Genomic DNA, 21,233 nt, shown 5'->3' with positions numbered 1-21,233 from the left:
CCTGTGGTCAGAAAGAATCTGCATGAGATAGTTTGCCCCTCTTGGTTTTGAAAGCTAAAGTCCAAGACTGAAAATGTTGGAGTGAAAAGTATCTTACAGGTAACTGAAATATACAGATTGATGAAGTGAAATATAATAAGTACTCTTTTTCTCCAGGGCCCAATGGGAGTTCCAGGATTTCAAGGCATCAATGGGATCCCAGTAAGTTTGCATATGTAAATACAAATCACCAGAATGTTAGTCACAGTCAAAAGCATGTAAGCACAATGAAACTGTCCTAACACATGCATAGTGTATCTTGCAAGTGCTTGCTTCTCTCTGGAGGGAAATGGCAGTGTTTGGTAGTCTACCTGCTGATCCCATGCTGTTTTATAAGAGGTTTGGATCCTATTATGGGATGATAGGAAGTTGATACGTATCAGGAAGCGAGCCCGAGTTACATGGGGATCCACTGCATCATTGATAAGCTTTTCTTTCAGCACCATGTTCTCTTAGCACCATGTCTAGAAAACACCATATCATAAAATCATAGACTTATGGAATTGAAAGGGACCTCAGTCAAACAGGCATGATCAGCTGTGCTTCAGGCCATTTTTAGTGTGTGTTTCCTAACCGATTCTTAAAACCTTGTAATGATGGAGACTCTTAACTTCTCTGTTAGAAAAGGTTTGCCAATGCCTAACTTCAGTCTTTCTTTCTGCAGTTTAAACCTCTTAGTTCTCATCTTACTCATCATGGACAGAGACCAGATTGTTCCCTTTTACTTTGAAGTAGCCTTCTTGTATGTGATAACTCTTATCAAGTCTCCCTCAATCTTCTTTTGCTATGACGTGAAAGAAAACAATAATTAGAGCTGAGGTCCTCCAGACAATCCTTGCTTCTGCACTAGGTGCTAGTTCTGGTTTAGACCTGAGCCTTTCAGATACCTAAGACAGGAAAGAGATAATTGCTACATTTTCCAGGTGATAGGGGTAGGTAACCACTTTCCCTAACCATCAGGAATTTTTTTGTTTGTTTCTTTCATTCTTTAGAAATTTAACATTCTAGTGACTGTTGTTTCCTTTACCATACAGAAAATTATGTGCTTAGAGTGTTTTGACCAGCTTGCTTTTCTTTGGTTTTCCCCAGTGATTTTTGCAAAGGTGTCTTATACTTTACCTCAGGGGAGTTTTAGCTGGGCCAGCTTTAGAAGTTGCCCCAAACTTCCTTGCTCTCTCTACACTATTTAGCTCATCCTGGTTTCTCCTTCTGGTATTAGAATTCTTTTTCTTTTCTTGATTACATTTTTCCATTTTCTGTATCCTTGTGCCTTCAGACTATACTCATGGTCTTTCTCATCTTCCCTACTTCCTCTGCTGGCCAAGATCTCCAACAGTTGAGCTGTGTTTTCTTACTTCCTATCAAAAACTGAATTGTTTTGATAGATTGGCTGAAAATGCACAGTTGGCCCTGTAAATAAGCTTGCTTGATTTCAGTTCCTTCCTGGCCCTTGTCCTTCTCTCCCCCTCTGCTCATCCTTGCCTGTTTTCTCTCCTGCTCTACTCCCTTGCTGCTATTTTTTTCTTTTCCCACCAGCCAACTCTCTAGCTCTGAAGAGAACAAGCTGTTCCCATAATACTTAATTTAATTGAACACACTGTGGGAACATGCTGTTCTCAGGGTATTTTTTCAGATGAGGCTCTGGAGAAAGGGGATTCCCAACAATGAGGGGAGGCAGAGATACAGCAACAGCCATTGCCAGGTAGTTGGCAGCAACAGGCATTTCAAGGAAAGAGTAGAGGAGGTAGATGAGAGGATTCAAAGCCTCCAGCATATGCAGATCTACTCTGCTTTTACAGTATTCTGCTGGTGGGCGAATGGGAGAGAGGCAGATTTTGCTGCTCATGAGCAGTGAAGTGCTCACCACCGTGGCTCTTCTGTGCCACAAGTGCAGGGCAGAAAAGGGGGAAGGGAAACTAGTTCATACTGTTTACATTCTAGCCATTGACATAAATACTTCTATTCCAGGGTGAAAATAGCAACCACCACTGCTTGAGAAAATATTTATACTTTTGCCAGTTGTGTTTCAGGATAGGGAGTAGTTTAGGTTTGTTGTGAAATGCATACGAACGTATGCATATTATATAGATGTGTGAAATGCAGAGCAAAGGAGAGGGAGCATGTGTGTGCTGATACATGTGAAAGAGAAGTAAAAAAATTTTGCTATCTCTGCACAATCTAAATATGAAGAGTGATTCTTTGTGGTATGCAGGTATGTTAGCGTGGGCAGGTATATTTTAGTCATGGCTAAAGGACTGCAAGGCTGTGATTCAGAGGGGAATCCCACTGTTGACCTTAAGGGAAGTGGTGTTCCGCAGAGTTCCCTTGGGGAATGCTGGTGGCAAGTAAATCATGTTATTGCAGCTGGCCTGACTAATCCCTTTAACCTAGTAAATACAGCAGCTACGTGTGTTTATTGCTAGCCTTTCGTGTCACACTGTAGAAGAAACCCTCAAATCCTTAGCCCTACTCAGGAAGTTTATTTTTTCCTATAGGACAAGATTCAAGGATACCTCTAGAAAAGGCTGGAACTGGAGCCAGGAGATGTATATAGTTTTTCGTGAACTGTCCAAGGAGTTTTAGAAGGAAATATTTCTATGAGAAGTGAGCCCTTGTCTGTACCATGAAAGCTAGAGCTACATGGAGAGGCAAAGTTCTCCATTTTGGGACCCTCCTAGAGGAAACACAAGCACTTGGTGATGGCTGTAAAAAGGCCACTTTGCCGTAGCAATCCATGAAACTGCTTATTCAATTAGTTTTGTGTTCACCCTTAATTGCATTTGTTTCCCTGTTTTTAAATATTTGTTGAGATCTCCTGTTGGGATCACCTTTGTGCTGTTTGATTTAGAAAAGAGGCACCTTGGGATCACAGCGTTAGTGTACGAGCAAGAGTCAGATAAAGCAAGGGGCTAGATGAACAGTTTGAGTTTTCTTATCTGTCTCACAGGGAATGTCTCCTTTTGTGAAAGCAGAGAGCACAGCCTGTATTCTAACTCAGGTCTGTAAACTAGTCACCCTGCCATGTATGAGTGAAGCTTGTAAAAGTCTTCTGCCTTAGTCAATTGAGGTGCTTGTGCTGAATTGGCACATCTGCCAAAACAGGAATTAGAGGAGGTGAGAGCAGTGAAACTATTAACCACCATTTTTCAGGTCAACACAGCTCTTTAAATCAGTATTTTAAATCCCTGGGGAAAAGGTTCACTTAAGCCAGAACTTTACAACTCTCAAGGAAGTCAGTTGTGGGTGCTCCTCAGGTAAGGTTCTTAAAACAAAACATTGTGAACTCTCATAGCAGATTCGCTAGAAAGTAGGAAATCCTATAGATTTTTTTCCTAAAGAAGAAGAGACAGCATGTGTATGTGTGTGCATGTGTGTCAGTCTGTGTCATGCTTTGGCTCAGAACCACAGGCACGGATGCCACTGGATTAAGTGCCAGGGCCACAGATTTATTTAATACACATAAGAAATCACTGTGGTCAGCATACTTTATGTCCTCTCTTTGTGAGCCCTTCTCACATATTAAGAGGATACCAATGTCCTTTGGGCCACTTACAGGCTGTGTTGGTCCAAGAGTTAGGAGATCTCACCCAAAGCTTTTCCCAAGACATGAGACCACCAGTCAGCTGCCTGCCGTGGGCTGGCTCTTGGCCAGCCCTAAAGGCTTAGCAGCTTGGCTCCCCGTTGTCTAGCTCTGAGGGGCAGATGTTGGCTCTTTAGCTGCACTAAACCCTGCAGCTGGTCACCTTATGTTGTAACCGGATACATGTGCACTTGTCCCACGTAGCTTCTGGTTTTGTTAATGCTCTAAACAAAGTGAAAGACCTGATAGACATTGACCACTCTGGCCTCCCTCTGCAGTCACAGCCTGTCCTGTCAGAGACTTGCTGCTCTTGGCTATGACATCCCATATGGATGGAGGAGGGTGGGTTGCCACTGATTTGTTCCAGCTTTGGGAACCCAATGAAATAATTTCTAAGAGACAAACTTAAGTGGCAATAAATTGGTGCTTCAGCCTTCTCCTGTCGCTTTATCAGGGCCTGGCAAGTCCCTGCTTGCACACAACATGTGGGTATTTTGACAAACAGACTTTAATCATCAGGGCAACTGGTACTATGTATGCAGTGGTGCCTGATGCTACTGCTTTGGGATTACTTCATTCCATGTCCTGGGGCCTTGTTTAATCTCAAATTTATACTTGTCTGGGTGAGCTACCTTGATCCTGTAGCATAGACACACTTTACATTCATTCAGTTTGCACCTTACTGACTGACAGAGAGCAGATCCGGGCTCTCTCCCCTTCTCTCCATTTTGTTGGCAAGGATCGCAATGCACTTGCCAAATGAGCTGGACCAAGGAACTCATCTGGCTGAAAATTAACCCCATTAAGAAACAGAACAGTTATTTCTCTGCTGTGTTGGTTTCCTGCTTTGACTCGCCTGTTCTGCCTGTGCTTATGCCAGCACAGGGAAGAGGTAGAGGTGAGTAAGCAGGCTTGTGCGATAGCCCTCCTGACAGCAGCTGAGACCAGTAATCAGCCTGAATATTTGCATAATTATGGCCTAAGTTGCTCTGCATCCTTGGGAAAGTCACTCTGCTTCTGCGTGCCCCCAGCTTCTCATCCGTAAAATGAAGATTATAGTATTCCCACATTTTTGCAAGGCATTTTAAGATCCTTAGATAAAAGGCTTTACATTATTGCAAGGTTCTCATTGAGTTTGGGCAGAGCATATGCTATTGGCTTGGACTGGGAAGACCTTTAGCAACACAAATGTGTTTTGTTTTAAGTGTCAAGCATGAACGATTGTTAATGTTCTGCTTTATCTCCATTTTATCCATGTTTATTTTTTTACTTTCCTAGTGTGAGTCATAACTTGTTTAATGCCATATCTTAAGGATGAATCTTTGGGATCAAACAAAAGTACTTTTGGGATGAGTCAAGATCAGGGTGTACAGAGGGGAGGGAAAGAACTGTCAGTAACTGATACTATCTCCATAAGGTTCATTTTTCTTCTTGCCACAAAACAGTGTCTTTCAGTGCTGCGGAACTCATTTCTATGAAAAGGAGGATAGAATAAGGAACTGCTTGAAACCTGGGTAGTGTGACTGACAGTTCTGCCTTTCTGTGTTTTGCCTACGCATACCCATATGACACTGAAGAAAAAGTAACTGAAGTCTCAAACTTTGATCTCCTTTGCACCAGTACCATGCTGAGTAAACTCTAGTCAGATTAATAGAGGTATACCATGGCAAAAGAGATGTGAAATCAGAATTGGGTACAATTGTATTTTACTCTGCTTGATTAATAATTGACTATTTCAAATACTTTCTTTTAAATGCTGTTAGTTTAATTAGGTCTTTCTCCTCGTTGCTTTGCCTAAAGTTTTAAGTTTAATATAACAAGAAAAGCTGTTTTGCTTGAATGGCCCGATGCTGGAGCTGTAACATCTGTTGAACTATTAAAGGAAAGAATCCACACTGGAGAGGAAGGGAAGTCACTGAAACTTTAAGCAGATTGGAATTATAAATGCTCAGTATTGTTGAGTCTGCTTCTGCCCTTGTTTTTACATGAGCAACTTCCATTCCTGGTGTCAGGTGCACCCTTGCGTGCTGTTTTACACTGTGTTATATGCCATATATTTCAGACTGCTGTGGGATGAGTATTGCCCTTTCGGGACCTACTCATGCACAAGTTATGTACTTCAGAAAATTATCCCTTAGAGAAAAAGGTAATTAAATGAATGCAGCCAATGTTCTAGGATTTAAGCTTTGGGGAGGATAAACAATGCTGGCCGAAGAAGCTAGTTCTGTTGCAGTCTGCCGTACACTGAACTTGAGTGGGAGTTGCACATTTCTTTTATTTTGTGTTGCCATTTGGAAGATATCAGTTTTCTGGGGACAGTATTACTAATAAAATAATGCATCCTGTCAGTCATTATTCTCTCTTTTTCCCCTTTTCACAGGGTCACCCTGGGCAGTCTGGACCTAGAGGTCTGCCTGGCCTCGATGGCTGCAATGGTACCATTGGGAGTCCTGGCGTTTCTGGATCAGATGGATTTCCTGGCCTACCTGGGCTGCCTGTACGTCCCAGCTCAAATATGGTGTTTTGTAGTCACTAAGCTGGGATTTGCTTTTCATGCCATTTTTGGAAAAGTAATTCCCAAGTATTTAGGAAGAACCCTAATAACCCAAAGTTTATTAACATTGTTAGAGCTCAGTATAATTTTCTTACTGAAATTCCACTCTGAGGATAAAATGAAGATCCTGTGAATTCAGTATGCTCCCACACGAAATTATACCATTGTCACTGGTAGTATTCAAGCTAACTCAGAAGAAACCATGATAAAGTTCTTAAGAACCATGAAGTGTCAACCATCTTCCACCTGGCACTTTTCAAGTTAGTGGATGCTGATTCAGGAAAGGATGTTATTACATCTTCAAGTCTATGCATTAAATATTGGATGCCTGCCTTCATGTCTTAAGATAGCCAAAAGCTTCAGTCTTACTGAGTGTCAATAGGATTTACTTTCCAGGTGTTTTACTTTTGAAAACATTTTTCTACCAGGTTGGAATTTTATCTAGCCTGCATAGGACACCTTAAAGTTAGGTGTCCAATCTATTCATCTGGACTCTCCTCTTACAGAGAGTGGTACTTGCAAGAGCACTTCTCCCCCTCTACCTTTCAGGATGAATTGTCTTTGGAGATACCCATTTTTCTGCATTGACTGTAGAGGAAGTGAAGGTAGCTGGGTCACTCTCTACACTCTGTTTTAAGTGGGTAGTATTAGTTATAAGAACTCCACTCCTAAATGGTTTTGGGAATTATAGTCTTTTTTAAAAGTACGTGGTTATTTTTGAAGTGTAAGCAAAAAATATTTGACTTGATATTAAAATATTTGACAAATACTGAATATTTGTTCACATCCAAACCCTAATAATCTTACACACCCAGGTCATGTGACTAATCATACATATAATGGAACTACTTTGCATGTATACATGAAGAAGAGGAAGAAAATACAGCTGGCGGATGTAAACAATGCTATTTGTTTCAGCATTTCTAAACTGTGCTGAGACATCTTTACATGTCATCCAGACTTGAAATTCATATGATGTTGAAAAATACTGAAGCAATAAGATCAAATTAAAGTACTGCTTTCTAAAGTAACTGATTTACTCATACCTGCTGCTCAGATTTCTATTTTGTAACGCTTGTAGGCTTACATTTTTGGCAAGGAAAGCTGCTTGGATCAGCCAACCCCACTCAAATTAAGTTGGCAATTAAATGAAATCACCTCAGATAAATTGGATGGGATGATCGAGATTGAAATAAATTGGGTAAATCTAGAATTATAATGGCAGCATTTTCAGAAGATTCATGCAGTCTACCAGTTTTTTCTTTCATTGATTCTAAACAAACTTTGGTGATTTACAGTGTTAAACAAGAGATAGGATCCTAGAATGGTTTGGGTTAGAAGGGACCTTAAGGATCATCTAGTTCAACCCCCCTGCCATGGGCAGGGACACCTTCCACCAGACCAGGTTGCTCAAAGCCCCATCCAACCTGGCCTTGAACACTGCCAGGGATGGGGCATCCACAACCTCTCTGGGAAACCTCTTCCAGTGCCTCACCACCCTCACAGGGAAGAACTTCTTCCTTACATCTAATCTAAATCTACCCTCTTTCACTTTAAAGCCATTACCCCTTGTCCTGTCACTACATGCCCTTGTCAAAAGTCCCTCTCCATCTTTCCTGTAGGCCCCCAGCAAGTACTGGAAGGCTGCTATAAGGTCTCCCTGGAGCCTTCTCTTCTCAGGCTAAACAACCCCAACTCTCTCAGCCTGTCCTCACAGGGGAGGTGCTCCAGCCCTCTGATTGAGCAGGTCCATGTCATTCCTGTGCTGGGGGCTCCAGATCTGGACACGGTACTGCAGGTGGGGTCTCACCAGAGCAGAGTAGAGGTGCAGAATCACCTCCCTCAACCTGCTAGCCACACTTCTTTTGATGCAGCCCGGAATGCGATTTGCTTTCTTGGCTGTGAGCGCACATTGACAGGTCACATTCAGTTTTTCATCCACTAATACCCCCAAGTCCTTCTCCGCAGGGCTGCTCTCAATCCACTCATCGCCCAGCCCGTATTTGTGCCTGGGATTGCCCCAGCTCAGGTGCAGGACCTTGCACTTGGCCTTGTTGAACTTCATGAAGTTCGCACAGGCCCACCTCTCAAGCCTGTCAAGGTCCCTCGGGATGGCATTGATATGTATATGAACAGGAGGGTTACCCCATGTCAAACAGATTCAAATGGGATCTCAAAAGTTGTCAAAGGCCTAAAATAAAAGGGAAATCTAATATAAACAGGAAAATACCAGAGAAAACGTTTGCAGAACCTTGTTTTTCTAAAGCCGCAGGAAGTCTTGGGTTGTCATAATACCACAGCTGCTTTGACAAAGCTACAGTGGTACTATTGCAGTTTACTGGAGCCAGGAGTTTGCCTTGTTCATTATGCTGAATATAAATTCTTTAAAAACTAAATCAAAATTTCTTCCAGAAATTTATTTTTTACTTTTCTTAATCAGGGTCGTCCTGGCCCAAAAGGCCTTAAGGGAGAACCTGTTTTTGCCCAAGGCAGTCTTAAAGGAATGAAGGTAAGACTTGTCATCATGTAGGGGAAAATGCAGTACAAGAAACACTTTGATGTCCTACAGGTTGCAAGGCTGATGCTGCAGGTTAGATTGCTCATGGTGTTAGATGTGTGTGTCCTGGGTATGTCTGAATGCAGAGCTGTAAAAAAGGCCTTACAGTAACTTCATTAATGACAACACGGAGTGCTCTCAGAAAGTGGAATTGCTTGGTCTTTGCAGAGATCTCACTCATCCCATACTGGGACATTGCTCATCCCGTTACTGTTTAGTATAGTTGCTGACCCTTCACTTGTCTATGGAGAGCTAACACCATTTGTTTGTGGTGTCAAACCATGGATGTGAGCAATTTCTTGTAAGCTTATCCTGATTTATATGAGGTAGCATATGTGTTTCTAGATGTAGATGTAGCAAAGGAGGGGCCCTTCACCTACTCTGAACTTTCCCATAACTGACATCGTTGCATGTGCCAGGCCTGTTGAAATAACAGCTCAGGAAATTCACAAGTGCATGTTAAGATTTCTACTGTGAGATCCCAGCTGCTTCCCAGTGTTTTTTGTGCTGGGAGTTACTAGTAAGTAATGAGTCATATTCTCTGTTTAAATACATGAATTTCATATCCCACTCATAATATTCCATCCTTTGCCGCTGTGAAGTTGGGATTTTACTCTCTCTAGTAAGGACCTCACCCTGAAATGTCTGTATCAAGTCTGTAATTTTATTTCCTGTACAGAAAATACAAACTATGGATAGACAATTTCAGTTCATTGTTCAGAACTGTGAATAGGTTCTTGAATATGCTCATGTAAAAGATTTGGTTCTTTGTTGCCTTGAAACAAAGACTCACCAGCTTACCGTGGTTTTGATTTTTGCCAGAAGTACTAGGTTTGGAATAAATCTACAAAGGATTCAGTATCTCTTGTGGTACTGATTTCAGCAATATTTAGCAGCCTCATGCTTCATTAAACACTGAAAATATTAAGAAATTTATTCTGTCATGTAAGGCCCCTCACACTGACTTTGTTGGTCAAAATCAAGAACTTTTCTAAAATTCTACCTGTATTATATACACTCATAAGTTAGTAAAAGTTAAATAGATCTTTATTTATTTACTTCAATATTTATGGGAAATACAGATAATTTGATATAATAATGATATGCTTTTATATATTTTATAGTGGTTTTGTAACAAAAGTTTTTATAGTGTATTTTCCAGTGTTTTTACAATTAATACTTTTTTTTTTTTTTCATGCCAGTTTAGTTTCTCTTGTTACCCATAAATAAAATGGTTGTAATTTCTCTGGAGTTTTGGAATCTCTCCATTACCCGGTTTAAATATGGAAGCACAGGTGTCAAAATATTTTCCCATTTACACTTGATCTAATATTAACTAGCAGCAAATATCTCTATTTATACAAAACTTAATGTTCCTTATAGGTTGTTGCAATAACATACTGTAATTTTTACTCATGCATTTATAATTTTTAGGGAGAAAATGGTCTTCCTGGATTGGATGGAATTTCTGTAAGTTATTTAATTTGGGAAATAATGGTTTTAAAGAATATTAAGTGGGTAATTTTTGTTGTGTTGGTTCTCAAGGACACTTTTCAAATTAGTGTATTTACATGTATTTACATGTGTGATACCAGTAGCATGAGCAATTCCAGCTTTGTAATTGTATGAGTGGATCCACATTATGGTAGAGGAAGTCAGATTTTTGCTATTATCTGTTCTGTTTTTCCTTTTTCAGATCAAACTCCCTTCTACCATTGAAATCTGTAACTTTGATTTTCAAAATACATCTAGTAATATGAAATGGACTGTTATAGTATTTCAATTGGCATACTTAATTAGGGGGTATTACTTAATGTTTCCTGAGACTGACTTTGTCTTTGGTTGTGGTTTGATGGGGTAAGTGCTACACATTCTGTATTTGTCCTATGTTCTTCTCATAGGGCCCCAAAGGTTTTCCGGGTCCAATAGGTTCAGCAGGCCCTATAGGATTACCAGGTTTGCAGGTAAGAGACCTCAGCTGTTGCACTTATTGATAGAACAGTTCAAAATGTTGGTAGTTTTCCCTCCTTTTCTGTATTTGTGTCATGAAAATGAGCAAAAGTGTGTGTGCGTCTAAATGGGCTGAGCACAGCTGACTTCAAGCATAGAATACTTGAACTTAGATAGTTTAATCTAATCACAAGAGGGAAGGCTCCTCTCTGGAGCAGTGTTCAGAGCAGCAATCATGAATGAGGGCTCCAGCAAAGCCCTAGAGTGCTCTCTACAAAACACTACGTTACGCTGAGTACTTCCTTGTCTTGGGAATAGAGGTAACACGCTGACCTCTGCATGTTTGGAGACTTTGTCATCATTAAATATACTAAAAAGTTGCTTTTTCAAGATGCTATAAGTGAGCTTCCATTGGGCAAAGGTAAAAATGAACTACGTGTTTCTTGCTTTTAAACTGAAGTTTGCTCTTAATTAACCACAGTACCAAAGGGCTGTGCTGTCTATTATAGATATGAACACTTGAAGATCATGTGTATCAGTTACTTTTGCTTTGGGGGCAAGAGGTGAAAGTTCAGGTATCATGGCAGATCCCAGCATTGCTTCAATTGTGTGCATCATAATTAAGTCAAAAGAAATAAAATCTTGATCTTGTTCACATTTAGGGTCCAATGGGTCCCCCTGGGCCACCAGGTCCAAAAGTAAGTACCTACGTTTCCTGTCTTCTTTCTACACCTGATTGTTGGCTTTTTTAACAGTGCTGTGGGCCTACATGATAGCAATGCTTTTGTTGTTGTTTTGTTATTCATTCATCTTTTTTTTTTTTTTTCTCTCCTAGGGTAACATGGGATTAGGCTTTCAAGGAGAAAAAGGAGAAAAGGTAGGTGAAACTTGTTCTGTTATGCAAAGGCCATGAAATATCAGTCTAGTGTTCCATCATAGCTTGATCCTGTAGAAAGTGGCTAGATTCTGGCATTTTCTTCTTTTCCTTTTTCTTCTCTTTTTTTGGACTGATTGACGGGCCAAATGCTAGAGTCTTGCTGGTTCATTATCTGTTTGTACACAAAAAAAGATCGGCAGCTTTTTCTAGATGAAGAGGGGGAAAGGGAAAATCTCAGTTCAGCACAGTAGTTTCATGGTTACCAAGACATGAGGTCCTTAGATATCTTTTGACTCTCTGTCTTTCAGTTTCTTAGAACCCTCAGCTCTTGTATTGAATTATTCTACTGACTTCATTCTTTTTGGCTTTCATAATATTCTTTGGGTCAACTTATAGTCTCACTATCCTAAATGAGTGTCCTGCAGTCTGTGTGAGAATTTACATGGGCATAATGGGGCTTCTCAAAGTTCTCAATATGGGACTTGATTCTGCTGCTGTTAAAATCAATTCTTAGCATTCTACATCTGTAATTGTTTCTTGTCTCCTTTTCTTTCATATTTCTCCCCAAAGTTTTTCTGGAATGTTTTCCTGTTGATTCAAAAGCTGAGCCTTTTTTTTTTTTTTTTTTTTTTTTTTTTTTTCACTTGCCATGTGTTATATCCACAACTCTTCTGAAACAGATTGCATTAATGCATTTTGTTCATCTTAATTTTCAGTCTGGTCTTTTGACTTCCATGACCAAACTCCTGTGCCAGCATTCAGGCATACAGATATTATGTACATGGGATATTACAGTGACTTTTTTCTGATATGCAAGCCACTTTCATAGGAAATCAAACATGTTCTGCCTATGTTAATAGCTTCCTCTTTTGCCAACAGGGTGATGTAGGGCTGCCTGGCCCTCCAGGTCCCCCACCATCTACTGGAATACTGGAATTCATGGGATTTCCAAAAGGGAAGCAAGGAGAAAAGGTTTGTAAATTCAGTTTACAAACCCTCTCCCTCTCCATCCTCCTTCATTCAAGGCTGAATGAAATTATTGGACAGTGAAGGCTGTTATATTTCCAAATCAAAATCATTTTGTGTACTAGTTTAATCTGCCAGATGGCTATTGAGTAAAAATATTCTTAGCTCAGAGCATTGTGGACCACTGGAGAATGCATACCTCCCAGAAGCAGAAATATGAAAGCTATTTAAAGGTTTTCATTATTAATCCTAAAAATAAATCAATAGTAGTTTGTTTCTGTTGGACCTGTGAAATTGTGTCAACCGAAGCAAAAAAACCAAATCCATTTAGACAAATACATAAAAAGCTCCAGCTCTTTTGCTTTGACTATGATGCACACTACTCTGAAATATTGAGATTTCTCTCCTTTACTTTGTTATTCTGGCGTTTGCTGAGATACATATTTAGCTCATCAGTGTTTTCATAAAAGATATATGGATCTTGAGTTAAAGATTCTCTACACGCATGAAATTTAAGCATACTGAATTAATCTGGGACTTATACAGGCTGGTTTGGGAGCCCAGTCTGAGCTTGCCTAAGCCCCTGCATAAGTCATGAGAGATATTTACTTGGCGGAGTACATTAGCATGAGGTGAGATTCAAAAAAAGACTATTCCTTTTGGCTTACTCTTGAATTTGTAAGCAGGATTATGAAGACATTATGCTATCTCATCATGTGTTATTTTGCTGCTTTCCATGAAGTACTGTGCATGTTCCAGTTCCCTAGGTGACAATATGAAGTGCTTCTAGTTTGACTTCTAGCAGTGGAGGGCAGTAGAACAGTTCCCAAGTAGTGGTCTTTGAACCCATGGGAAGTGGTCACAGACAATCTGTTGCATGCACTGGCACTGTGCTGAGAGACACTATATCGGGCACATGATGACACAAATCAAGTATACTTGCTGACAAACAAATTACAAGGCCTTACTTTAGGAGTCAGGAGCGTGGTGGGTGGACTGGGGAAAGTCTTACTTTCACAGGCACAGTGATTTATTGTGTTTACCTCTTCCCCTTGTCAGGGTGAGCCAGGCCCTCAAGGATTCCCTGGAGACAAGGGTTTGCCTGGCATGCCGGTAAGGACAGAGGAGAGTTTTTAACATATGCCTAACGTGGGTTAGATGGTTCAACAACCTCTGAATAGTTCACAAGGTCTCTACAGGAATTTCTAGGCACCAGAGTACTTTGAAAATCTGATAAAAATGTTCACAAGATTTTTTGAAGAGTTTAACTGTAATCTGATAGTTTTTTGTCCTGGAGACAGAAAGAAGATAATGCTGTCCTACTAGAACATTACAAAGCAGCCGTCATTTCAGTACATGTAATCTGCAGTTTGCAGGGACCTGCAAGTAGACGTACACTTTACATCGCCACTTGATGGCAGTATTTCTTGATGTCCCACAGAAGGCTAGACATATTTAAAAAAAAAAAAAAAAAAAATCCTGTTTTTTTTCCCTTTAATTATGTCTAAACATATTTTTTGTTATTTTACTTTAAAGTTGTAAAGCACATGCAGATCTTTCTGTCTCTATATATCCAGCTTTAAAATGGGCTGTTTAACATTAGTGCTCATAAACTCAGGAATGTGTAGCATCTTCTCTGTATGAATCAAGAACAACAATTTATCCCTGGATTCCAGGGAGCTATTTCCCAGTTTATAACCTTTTGTAAACACAGGTTATTTTGATAAGTTTAGGGAATAAATATTTTGTGGAACTTCTGACTAATAAGATAAATTGTTTGCCAGTTTCTTCAACGTACAGATGTTCCTAGTAGAAAGACGTGCAAGGAAAACCTGTACATGAAGCACAGTTTGTTACTAGCCTTTCTGGACATGTTCCATTATGTGCATGTTTAGCTTTATGCATCACAAGAGGCCCATTGAAGCTGGTGGGGTTGAACATATGTGTGAACTTAACCACAACCATAAGATATTTCAAGACTGAAGCCTGAAAATTGCTTAACTACTGTAACTCTCGCTGAAATTAAATCCTGGTGTTCTATCTCTGGATTTGATACTTCTTGCTGACTGGGAAAACTACTAAACATTTCCAAATGTTGAGCGTGAAAATGCTAGTTTTGTGTCATTCTTAGGCTTTAGAAATGAAAAAGGGTGCTCTGAGCACTCCCTTGAGCTGCTGCTGTTAAGAAATGAGATTTGAAATAATTTCTAAATGTAGAATACAATACAGAGTAGCATTGGCAGGACTTTGCTGTTTATAGCATGGGGTTACTTGTGTTTGCTATTGAGAGATGTGCGATGGTTTAAATGGATGGAAGTCATGGGAAATGAAGACGATAATGTACTGCACATGCTGCCAAGTCTGGTTGATACAGGTTTTCTTTCTGAGGCAGAAGAGTCACAGCAGAAACAGTCAGTTCCCCTTGTCTCTCTGTTGTACTGTTTATTAAGAGATGGGTTTGTGCTCATTTTGTCTTAGGGTTGTGCTATTCAGTTCCAAACAGATCACAGATTTAATGGTGACATTTTCCCTCAGGGCTTTGGAGGTGTTGGAGAAAAAGGAGAAAAAGGTGTTCCTGGCTTACCGGGTGGCAGGGTAGGTAACTTTACAAAATCCTTAAGTGTCTGTTCTCAAACACATGAAGTGGGCCTTTCATCAACAGAAGCATTCCCAAAGCACGTAGGAGTCCCAGACATAGGACTGGGTCCTATAGTAGCCAGCACCACACAACAACAGAACCAACAGATAGTTCTTATGTCAGTAAAGTCTCAGATTAAAGGTGAGATGAAAGGTGTATACAGACAAAGCAGTCCAAGAAAATCATACAGAAGTATTTAGTGGAGGTCTTGATACTGCAGGGCCTGTGTTTTTCCAGTTTTTTTGAAAGCTTCACAGAAAAAGAAGCTTGCAGGAAGTCCAAATCAGGATAATAAAGAGGCCTTGCAGGGGCTTTAGGGAGCTCTTAACCAGTGTCAGAACCAGCCATGAGAGAACACAGATAGCTACTTGGGGAAGAAATGGGCAAGCTGGCAATAGATGTTGCTCTAACTAGTCAATGAATGTGGGAGTTAACAACATGCTCAGTCACATGCCAGCCATAGATTCTTCAAACCACCGTGATCCTGCAGAGACATGCTTATACACAATAGGAGACCAAGGCATTCTGTTCTGCATCTGCAGAATAAATTGTCAAGATAGAAAGTCTTGATTGCCTTAAGTTTTGTGGCTTTATTATTACAAACTACCTACCTAACTTCCTAGTAAGTTTGGACACCATGACTTACTTAATTTGAACCACCAATTAGAAAGACAATGGCTAAAGAAGATAAGACTTCTTTTATCAGTTATTCTGCTGAATTCTTTCAATTATGATCGTTAATATTTGAGAGATATGGAAAATCAGTGGTAGCTTCTCCTTTCGAAAGTTTTACCTTCTCCTTCTTTGGTGCTGGGTTATTTGGAGCCTGATATAATAAGACCAGACTGAGATAGAGCCTCTGAAAGTTAATGGTTTTTTTGCTGTTCTAGGGTCTTTTGGGACTGGATGGATCTGATGGGATTCCAGGGAGAAAGGTGAAATTTCTTTTATTTTTTACTGTACTTACAATTACAGAAGCCATCTAGCTGCTTAAGATCTACTGAATTCCTTATGTAGTGGCTCCAAGTTCTCTGGTGGATGAATGCATGTGCCTTTCTAAACTAGTGAGAGCTACCTAGAAAGTCCATGTCAAACTCTGGATCCCTTTAACTGTCTCTCTAGTTATCCCTACGTATTCAGAGGACCACCTCCACAGACTGGAAATTGTACATTCCCTCCTGGAACAATCAACCCTCCCTCCTTTCCTCTTTTGGGGGTGGAAATAGCCAGATGATCAAGTGGCTGAAAACATGTTAAAGCTCTTCCACTTGCAGATACAGCAGTGGAAGTTGTTCAAGAAAGCAGCTTTCAGGAATACAACTTTCATTTTGCAGCCTGGAATTCAGTTGCTTTCTTGTATATTTTGTTTTATGTATGTCCTTTTCAAGATATACTGAAGGTGGTGGTATCTCCAATATAATCTAATTCATATCTATATGTTAAAATTATATGATTAAACCCAAGCTCTTTATGGCAAGTTTCTCAACAATACTGTTTATGGGCTATATTGGGGCCTACAGCCGTCCAAGACTTCAGAATCACAGGCAAGGTTTAAAGTTAAGGTTCCCTGCTCCAGAGCTCTTGGAATATCCCATTTTGTCTGCAGCAGCAGTGGGATTTACAGTCCATACTGGGCCAGGTTGAATATGTTACCCCACAGAGAACAGTAGATCGCTCCTATATGGATTTCCAGTCACACACCCAGAAATGGGAATTTTGGTGTCCCTGAGAATGCTACCGGGAAATGGATAGCTGGAGGGCTAGATCTCCCAGTGTCACTTTAAATGTTTTGGTGCCAATAATTTGTTGGAGGGGGAACAGAGTGGAGGGGAAAGTGTGAGGAACAAGGAAAGTAATGCTCTAGACTCCTCACTCCACAAGCTTTTCTATGGTTCTGTGAGAACTCCAAGGTGTACTCCTGATCTGGACACCCTCATGCCTGCTCACAAGTTCCCACCATCTTTACAGCACAGGGAGGCCTGAAGGAGCTCTGGTATTTTGTGAGTGCTGAGAAATTGATGCCATCAGTTTCCTCTTTCATTATTTCTTCTGCAAATGTTTGGTAGGACAATGAATTTGGTTTGTGATTCAAGTCCAGGCACTGCAGATGTCTCGGCTAACAAATATTGCCACTGTCTTATTGTCTCACTGTGTAACAATGTTCCCCTATGTGACTTTGCAGGGTCATCCAGGTATTCCAGGCTATCCAGGACTGGATGGAGTCGAAGGCATGAAGGTAATTTCTCACATGAAAATACTAAAGCATTGCTTTTTTAAAAATATTTGCATGAATAAGTAAGTATCATTGCCCTAATCAAATCTCTTCTTTACCTCTGTATCACTGTAATTTTCAGTGTGTTTCAGTTCCTCATTTACTTTATTGTTAAGGATAAAAATGAAAGGTTGCTGAACTGTGAACACTCAGATATTTTAATACCTTTACAATGTTCATTCATGTAACTTCATGACTTACAATTGTAGGCGTAATCTCTCTGGTCTCCTTCATCCTTACACCAATGCCATATTTACTGGACAATTGAGGCAAGATTAGATGGAAGTAAGTGGATGTTAAGATGGTTGCCAAGGCTATCTGAAGGCTTAGATCACAGATCTACAAGTATTGACAAGCCTGAAAAGAACGTGTTCAATTTCTTGTACTGGAGATAAGCAGCGCATAGCAGACATTTTCTGGGTATCTCACAAGTTGGGCAGTCAGGCATCTGGAAACTGAGTAGAAAATGGTTGGATAGTAGTTTGCTGTGAAAAACACTTATCTGCCACCAAGATTGGTATATGGTTGGCAGACATGTGAAATGCAAGTACTGAAGGGCTTTTTTGTGCAGAGCATATGGAAGAAGTAGTAGTACAGATTTACGCACAGAGGAGTATTACCTGAAGAAGCAACAAAGTGTGCACTGCCTTGGATCGCTGCATGGTGTTTATATTATAAATGTGATGCCAATTTGGACAACAGTCGGATTTTTCATTTGCTATTTCAATGAGGATTTGATACTGTGTTAGAGCGAGAGGAAGGAATGATACTGCAGTTTGTCACAACTTGCTTGTTCTACCTGGGTGATTTTATGGAGGAATCCATTTTCCTGGAAGCTCCTGTTACTGAAATTCAGGATTCCAAGGCAACAGATAGCTGCAGTGATCAATGCTTTTAAAAATGGGTATGTTCATAGCAGCTCTCTCGCTTTTACCACAAGGTGAACAAATATGATCTACCTGATATTGGTCAATATGCTGATATGATAACTGGTCTCCAGTACACACGGTATATACACGTCCGTACTTCCTATTGAGGTAACAGGATGCCTTCAGAGGATAGCTGGATAGTAACAAACACTTGATCTGAAGCAGCCATCAGCTTCATCAGGCAGGAAGTAGGTAAGTCAGGAGAGCAGATGATTGTGAATAGCAGAAGAACAAAGTGAATTCTTCACCAAGACAAAGAATGATGGTTAGTCAGTGAATGACCACAGACATTGCTACCATCATACAGTCTGTTTCCTGACAAGCAGTCTTCCTCCATCACCCATCTGAATGTGGCATGAATCTGTTTTCTTCTACAGGGTGAATTAGGTGACATTGGTCCCCCAGGCCCTCCTATCGTTATTGACAGGGAAGGTGTAGTCATTTCAGGTATACGTTTCCATTTTGTTTTGGAACTTGTCTAAAGCACTTTCTCTGATCCAACGTTCCTTCTTACTATATTTTACCACTTTTCCACATTGTGTATTGGATCTAACGTATCCCTTCTTATTTTTCCTTTAATTTCTGTATTGTTGGCATACAGATATGTTTGGTCCTGTGTTTATAACTTCAGAATTTACAATAAACCTTTCATCCTCATGTTGTAGAATGATATGTTTCAAAGCAGAATGAAATTTAGTGCCTGGGATGCTGACTGTGTCTGAGCATGGGGAAGTGCTGTGTGTCTACTTGTGTGTCTGTCTTCAGTGTACTAAGGAAAAATAGCTTCCCTGTTTTACCTGGAAATGGATACTCTGAATGTCATTCCGCTATTATTTGTCGTTCAATGTGGTAAGAATATTGTTGAGAAAATGAGCTTAATTAACGCCACAGCTGAATAAGGTCTGGATGGGAACAGTCTCTGAAGCTATAAAGGTAAGGGGACAAATTGTATGATCTCTCTTATTCTTCCTCCTTCACATACAGTCAAGTTTGAAACAACCTCTAGCGGTTCAGGAGGGATTTTTCCCATTATCGTTAACTTTGACTAACAGGCTTACTGCTAACAGCTTTGCAACCTTTGCTGTCAATGACATCAGTAGCCACTGGGGTAGTTGACTGAACAGAGTCTTTCAACAGAAATTCTCATGAGATTTTTGTCCTTGTTTTTCTGTGCTTGTCTAACAGGTGCCCCAGGTGACCCTGGAAACCCAGGAATACCTGGTCCTCCAGGAGATGAAGGGATCAGTGGTTTACCAGGCCTTCCAGGAGCTCCAGGGTTTCCAGGCCTGGAGAGAGGTAAAGTGTTGCGTTAAAGCATAACAAAGTTTGGCAGAAAATAAACCTACTTGCATTCCAGCTTGTCCTCAGATATAGGAGGCGCTGGGGGTGGCTAGGCTTATATTCTGGGTGACGCCCAGTTCAGCACTATAAGTCCAGTCACGTTCAATATATTGAACTATCACGATTATGGATGCACTAATAGTGCACTGTACTTTCAATTTAGCTGTGTTCAATGAATTAGAATGGCCAGACTTAGGGAGTTTCATCACGCTCAATGAACTATCATGGTTAGATTAATGAACAGTACAGTTTATCAAAGCACCAGTACAGGTTCTTTTGGATTGCTGGTGATAAATACACTGTCTGCAAAGAGAGGTTCAGCCCATCAACTGATCCCGAAGTCAGCGATGTCCTCCTGACTTGTCTATGATGGTGTCTTCCCTTGCATTCCTCCCCTCTTAAGCCCTTTTATACTGTTTTATTTTTAGGTGGAGCTTGAGTGACTCTAGTCATACATACCTTTATTATGATTAGCATAAAACCTCCTCGCTTTACTTTTAAAGGTATATGCTAGAGAAGATTCAGAGCGCATGCTCACTTGAGGGATAGTTGCACCTTGGAGGCGGGTAGCTTTTGGGATGGAGGTGTGTTTTGGTATTATAATGAGATTATAATGAGCAAAGTTCACCCAGATAACATGATTTAGCGTGTCACTACTCCAGAACTGGGCGCTTATGATAGAAGAAAGACAACAGCGTTGACAGAACCCCATTTTTTCACCTCCTTGCTTCAGTGGACTCAATGCAGGGACCTTCCATTCTTCTTCCAGTAGTTCCAGTTCCCTATCCCTGCAACGATATCACAGAGCCTGGCTGTGGTGTGTCCGCTCTGCTCCACCCTCCGTGTTGTTTCTCTTAGAGTCAGCGTATCAAGCTGCCCTGGTGTTGCTAACATCTAAGGTTGCAGGTTATGTTGCTTAGGGAATTATTATGGAACAGATTTCTTGCATATCCACTGCATTCCACCCTGGAGGTTCACCTTCCCTTAAGGAGGTGAGGGGACATATCAATAAGTCACCTCCAGCAATCATTCCACAGTAAAGCAGCTGCTAACAGTGCCCTTAGCAAGCTGGTTTTTGTGGGTTTTTGCTGAGAAGATTTGGGGTAGTAGCCTGGAGATGGTGAAGGTATTGGAGCAAGCCTCTCCCTGCTCCTTCAGCTGGCTGATTTGCAGACTGCTGTGTGAGACATAGGAGGCAGGGATGACACATAGGGAAACCAAGTATGTTGACTTGGATGGGAGCAGAATTAGTCCCACAATGATTACAGCCCAGGTAAGTCTTCAGGTGTGAATATGTGATGTAGCAGCGTACACAGGAGGTTGGTTGTTTGATTTCCATTTTGAATTAGTTGATTGGCAGAATCTTTCCTACACTATAAATAATAGCAAATGTTTTTGAAAATTATTTTTTTAATGACTTTTCATATTTGCAATAGAGAGGTAACAGATTGGCTAGATAAACGCACTGTAGGTGGAACTCATTTGTCCCATCAAAGATCTCACTTGAAAGTTTCTGTTTCACTTGAATGG

General features: G+C 40.6%; 1 protein-coding gene across 4 annotated transcripts in view; it reads left to right on the top strand.

The window, feature by feature from the left end:
• Positions 1-21,233, top strand: part of COL4A6 (collagen type IV alpha 6 chain) — a 141,924-nt gene that overhangs the window by 88,966 nt on the left and 31,725 nt on the right. For all 4 annotated transcript variants that reach the window (XM_029996536.2, XM_029996537.2, XM_029996539.2 and 1 more), the window contains 14 exons: positions 157-201; positions 6,000-6,116; positions 8,614-8,682; positions 10,165-10,200; positions 10,632-10,694; positions 11,343-11,378; positions 11,516-11,557; positions 12,437-12,529; positions 13,583-13,636; positions 15,059-15,118; positions 16,052-16,096; positions 17,344-17,397; positions 18,740-18,809; positions 19,548-19,658. In XM_029996536.2, coding sequence (XP_029852396.1) covers positions 157-201; positions 6,000-6,116; positions 8,614-8,682; positions 10,165-10,200; positions 10,632-10,694; positions 11,343-11,378; positions 11,516-11,557; positions 12,437-12,529; positions 13,583-13,636; positions 15,059-15,118; positions 16,052-16,096; positions 17,344-17,397; positions 18,740-18,809; positions 19,548-19,658 — 895 coding nt within the window. The remainder of the gene's footprint in view (positions 1-156; positions 202-5,999; positions 6,117-8,613; positions 8,683-10,164; positions 10,201-10,631; positions 10,695-11,342; positions 11,379-11,515; positions 11,558-12,436; positions 12,530-13,582; positions 13,637-15,058; positions 15,119-16,051; positions 16,097-17,343; positions 17,398-18,739; positions 18,810-19,547; positions 19,659-21,233) is intronic.

Source organism: Aquila chrysaetos, chromosome 21 (assembly GCF_900496995.4).
Source record: "Aquila chrysaetos chrysaetos chromosome 21, bAquChr1.4, whole genome shotgun sequence".
NCBI lineage: Eukaryota > Metazoa > Chordata > Aves > Accipitriformes > Accipitridae > Aquila > Aquila chrysaetos.
This window is presented reverse-complemented; position numbering and strand designations above follow the sequence as displayed.